The sequence below is a fragment of the Hipposideros armiger genome, unplaced genomic scaffold (genome assembly GCF_001890085.2).
Source record: "Hipposideros armiger isolate ML-2016 unplaced genomic scaffold, ASM189008v1 scaffold_624, whole genome shotgun sequence".
Classification (NCBI taxonomy): domain Eukaryota; kingdom Metazoa; phylum Chordata; class Mammalia; order Chiroptera; family Hipposideridae; genus Hipposideros; species Hipposideros armiger.
The window spans coordinates 115,729-119,946 of record NW_017731974.1 but is presented as its reverse complement, the minus strand read 5'-3'; the positions used below and the strand labels follow the sequence as shown (position 1 = coordinate 119,946).

General features: G+C 36.5%; 1 protein-coding gene across 1 annotated transcript in view; it reads right to left on the bottom strand.

The window, feature by feature from the left end:
* LOC109372316 (inositol 1,4,5-trisphosphate receptor type 2) overlaps nucleotides 1–4,218 on the bottom strand; it is a gene marked incomplete at its 5' end in the record, with an annotated part of 324,316 nt that overhangs the window by 219,720 nt on the left and 100,378 nt on the right. The window contains one exon of the mRNA XM_019625391.1: nucleotides 55–245. Within this exon, the coding sequence (XP_019480936.1) occupies nucleotides 55–245 (191 nt within the window). The remainder of the gene's footprint in view (nucleotides 1–54; nucleotides 246–4,218) is intronic.

Sequence of the window (4,218 nt, the reverse complement as noted above, 5' to 3'; positions counted from 1 at the left end):
TACTAAAAATTATAACTTAGAAAATATTAATGCCATTTCATGCTTGTATTGTACCTGCAATTTTTCAATAATATTTCTATAATCCCAAGCAGGCCCTCCAAGAGCTTCCTTATAACGTGGTCCAGAGCGAGCTGACAGTCGCCAACCCATGGCTGCTCTCTGCACCATATTTGAATGGCTCTTCATAAAAAGAGTATTAACTTGGCTGTCCAAATCCACTGGAATAGCAATTCCACGATTCTTAGCTGAAAAAGAAAGATTTTAAATATTTTCCTCTTAATTTGACTAGAGCTTCTTACACATTACCAAAATAATATTATCAACACAGAACAAATAAAAAAAATAAGATAAATAAGTGCTGGAATGTAATATACAGTTAAGTAATATACTTAAGAATACTGTAGTGCATATTTGAAAGTTGCTAAAACAGTAGATCTTAAAGTTTTCATTAAAAAAATTGTAACTATGTGAGGTGACACATATGTTAACTAAATTCATTATTGTAATGATTTTACGCTATGTACATATGGTAAATCATTATCTTGTACAGCTTAATACAATGCTATATGTTCACAATATCTCAATACAACTAGTTAAAAAAAGAAAAAACAGATCTAAACTTTAAATCCTACCATTAAATTGTTTTATATGACTGCAAAAGCTTTTAAACTGAAAGTATTTCAATTTTTAAGACCAATTATTAATGTAGGCTCATTAAACATTCAAGAACTTATTTATTTCTTGATGATTAATTTTTGGAATGCACTTCATACTGCATCAATATAGGAAAACACTGCATAAAAACCACACAAATTATACAAAACACCATATAACAACCTTCCCAGATACCAAGGAAAATAAGAAAGCAGACAGAAAATACATGATAAAATCCTGCCAGTNAAATTACTCTGGTAGCAGATTTATTTAAGTGAGGAAAGAGAGAAGGAGAGAACAGTGAATTCCTACAGTGGTCCAAGAAGGAAGCAATGAGGGGTTAAACAACGCCTTTGTGGAGGGGAAGGAAGGAGAGGTACAAATGCAGAGGAACAGAATTTCCAGAGCTTTGCAACTCTGCAGGTAGAAAGCACAAAAAAAGAAGAAGAAACATGCTTTCTCCCAAACATCAAACTGAGGTTTTATACCAAATCATCACTCTTCCAAACCTACCTTGATTATAGATGTAGAGATACGTAATTACTTTTTTAGACTTCCTATCACACACGCATCTTTACGGCATACAAAAAGTCACTAAACTTTCCTGCTAAATCATAAGGTTTGGGCCAGTAGAGGAAAATGGTAGAAAATGAAATCTTAGAGCTTGGAAATAAATCTTTAGACAAATGCAGTTTCAGTGACTATTTTAAACCCCCACATCTCTGCTATCGCGCTGTGCAGGAAGTGACCTGACTTCACAAGGAGCTCCACTGAAGGGGGGCCCAGATGGAAAGCACAACATGGAATCTCACTTGCGGTTCCAAGTTCTTTGTGTCTCGATTTTAAAGGGTTGTGAACAGCACACCCTCTACGCCCTGTGTAGGGCCAACTGGTGTTTTCCCCCATTGCATTTGCTAAATACTGAGGGAGGAAGAGGAGAAGGGGAAAAGGGAAGGAGGGAGAAAGAAGGAAGAAAAGGAGGAAGACGGGAGACTGCCTTAAAATGTAAAATATAGAAATATACTTGTCAGCTGAGATAGTGTGTTCCTATGTTAAAAAAAAAATAACATTATTATTTCTTTGCTTTTCCTTTGGATTTTGTCTTTTAATGGTTAGTCTGTTTCCTAGCTGGTTTGGTTCTCCCCACCGCCAAAAAAAATTATTTTAGGGCTGTTTTATAATAATTTGAAAACTATAATATTAAAAGCTCAGAAGTTATGTAGAAAGCATGAACAACAGAACTAGATTCATCTATAAGTCCCTAATTCAGAGATAACCCATGTTAATATTTTATTTATATCCTTCTGGACATTTTGCTATGTGTGCCTTTTAAAATAAAAACTAGGGGGCCGGCCGAGTGGCACGATGGTTAAGAACTGGCTTGGGACACCAGAGGGCCATGGTTCGGATCCCACATATGAGGGCCAGTGACACTGCCCTCTACAGCTAAGATGCTGAACAACAGCTCAACCTGGAGCTGTCTGTTCCCCTTCCCCCAATTCCCCAGTGCTGNATTTGTGCAGCTGCAAGCCAAGGAATGGCAAGAAAAGCCAGTAAACACCAGAGGCTAAGAGAAAGGCATAAACAGATTCATCCCTCGGGTGTTCAGAGAGAGCACGGTGCAGCTGACACCTTGATTCTAGCCTCTGAACTGCGACACAGTAAGTTTCTGTTTAAAAAAAATCAAATGCAATGCTCAAATAAAAACATTTCAGAACATGTAAGGCTCAGAAATTTTTCTCTGAACCCTCTATGAAAATTACCCACCCCACCCAACAAAAAAACAAAAACGAGAAAGGAATCCAAAAAAATGTCAATGTGAATACAAGATATCATGGCAACTGAGTGTGAACGTGAAAAGAATAAAGCTAATAACAAATGAAAGATCCGTTAGATATTAATGGTTGGGAAATTCTCTTCCAGTTAAAAAGTTTTAATATCATAGCACTACTTTTTTTTGTCTCTAACAGTTATACAATGAAAAATATTTACATGGCATAGTATTATAAAGATCTGATCATTTAGTTTTAAATTTTATCAACCTATAAGGGATTTCATTATATTTCAGAACAGAATACAAATGTCGCAAATCATCACAACATAAAACCAACAATCTGTCAAGCAACAATTAGAACACAGAGTGGGAGTAAAGAGGTAGAAATGAAGCAATACGTTCATTTCCTTATTTTTCAAAGTGTGGAGCACACAGACATTATTTAGAGCTGGTAAATCAAGAGATAAAGATGTAAGGATAGTATTCAAAGTTATAATGATGGTCATTGGAAGACTTTTTTAAATGAATGAAAACAGGAAGGAAGGAAGGAAGGAAGGAAGGAAGGAAGGAAGGAAGGAAGGAAGGAAGGAAGGAAGGAAGGAAGGAAGGAAATAAGGAAAGAAGGGAGGGAGAGAGAGAGAATGTGTCTGGCTTGCTTCATATAATTAAAGGAAAGCAACAATAGTAGACAGTACTAATTCTACTGATGAAAATTCTCTGAAGCTGAAAGATACTTAAAACCTTCTTTGAAAATAAACAATTTTAGCTAGTGACACAAAAAGTTACCACTTTACACAAGAGTTTTCAAGCTGAAGTTTTAAGGAAATAATAACAGCTCTCAGGCAACCCTAAACAATCAATTGCATCGCTGCCTAGATTTCCCTAGTGAATGTTTTCCTAGCATCCATTATAAATTTCCCTTCCCAAAGCATACGATGTCTCTATTTATGTCCATCACTCACAACAGAGCAACTGCCTCCTGTCCCATCTGAAGGACAGACAGCCTTGATCCTGCCAAGCTGCACATATTTTTATAAATACTTAATCCTGCACCATGATCAAATCCTGGCACGACTTTCATCCTTTTCTGGCTGCATCACACATAAGCTGGGTTTGCTCTAAACATTTACAAGTCAAACAGAAGATAATACCGCTTATATGTTATTTTCTAAGCAACCAAAATAACAAACGTTGCAAACCTTAATATTGCTCAAAACATATTACAACCAAGTTTCCACTAAAGTTTAAACAAGTGGCGGGGGGAGGGGATTTATCACCCCTTTACGAATCAGGTACATTAGATACAACTGACCATTAAATAAGTGTTGTTGCTATGAATCCGACTGACACAAAGAAGTGCTTAATGAATATTTTCCAATGACACCAGTGGAAATGTTGGCCAATGGCAGCACCTCTGTTATTCTTAGCAGGGCAGCCCACCCCATTAGTGAGGTCAGGAAAACCTCACCCCGCCTGATGCTCCTGTGAGCTGCTGCTGCTATTCCACTATGGCCAGCACCATGGACAAACAGGCTGAGGATAAACCAGACTCTAATTTCCCAAAATTTGTTAAAAGGGATTTTTCTGTTGTTGTTTTTTCCAAAACTGTACCACTTTAATTGGTATGTTCTAGTCTCCTGTCTTAGCACAAATTGGACAATATAAATTAACTGGGTAAAATATGCTACTTTCTTTTCTTTTTTAAAATTTTTAATTAAAGTTTATTGGGTGACAATTGTTAGCAAAGTTACATAGATTTCAGGTGTACAATTCTGTAATACATCATCTAT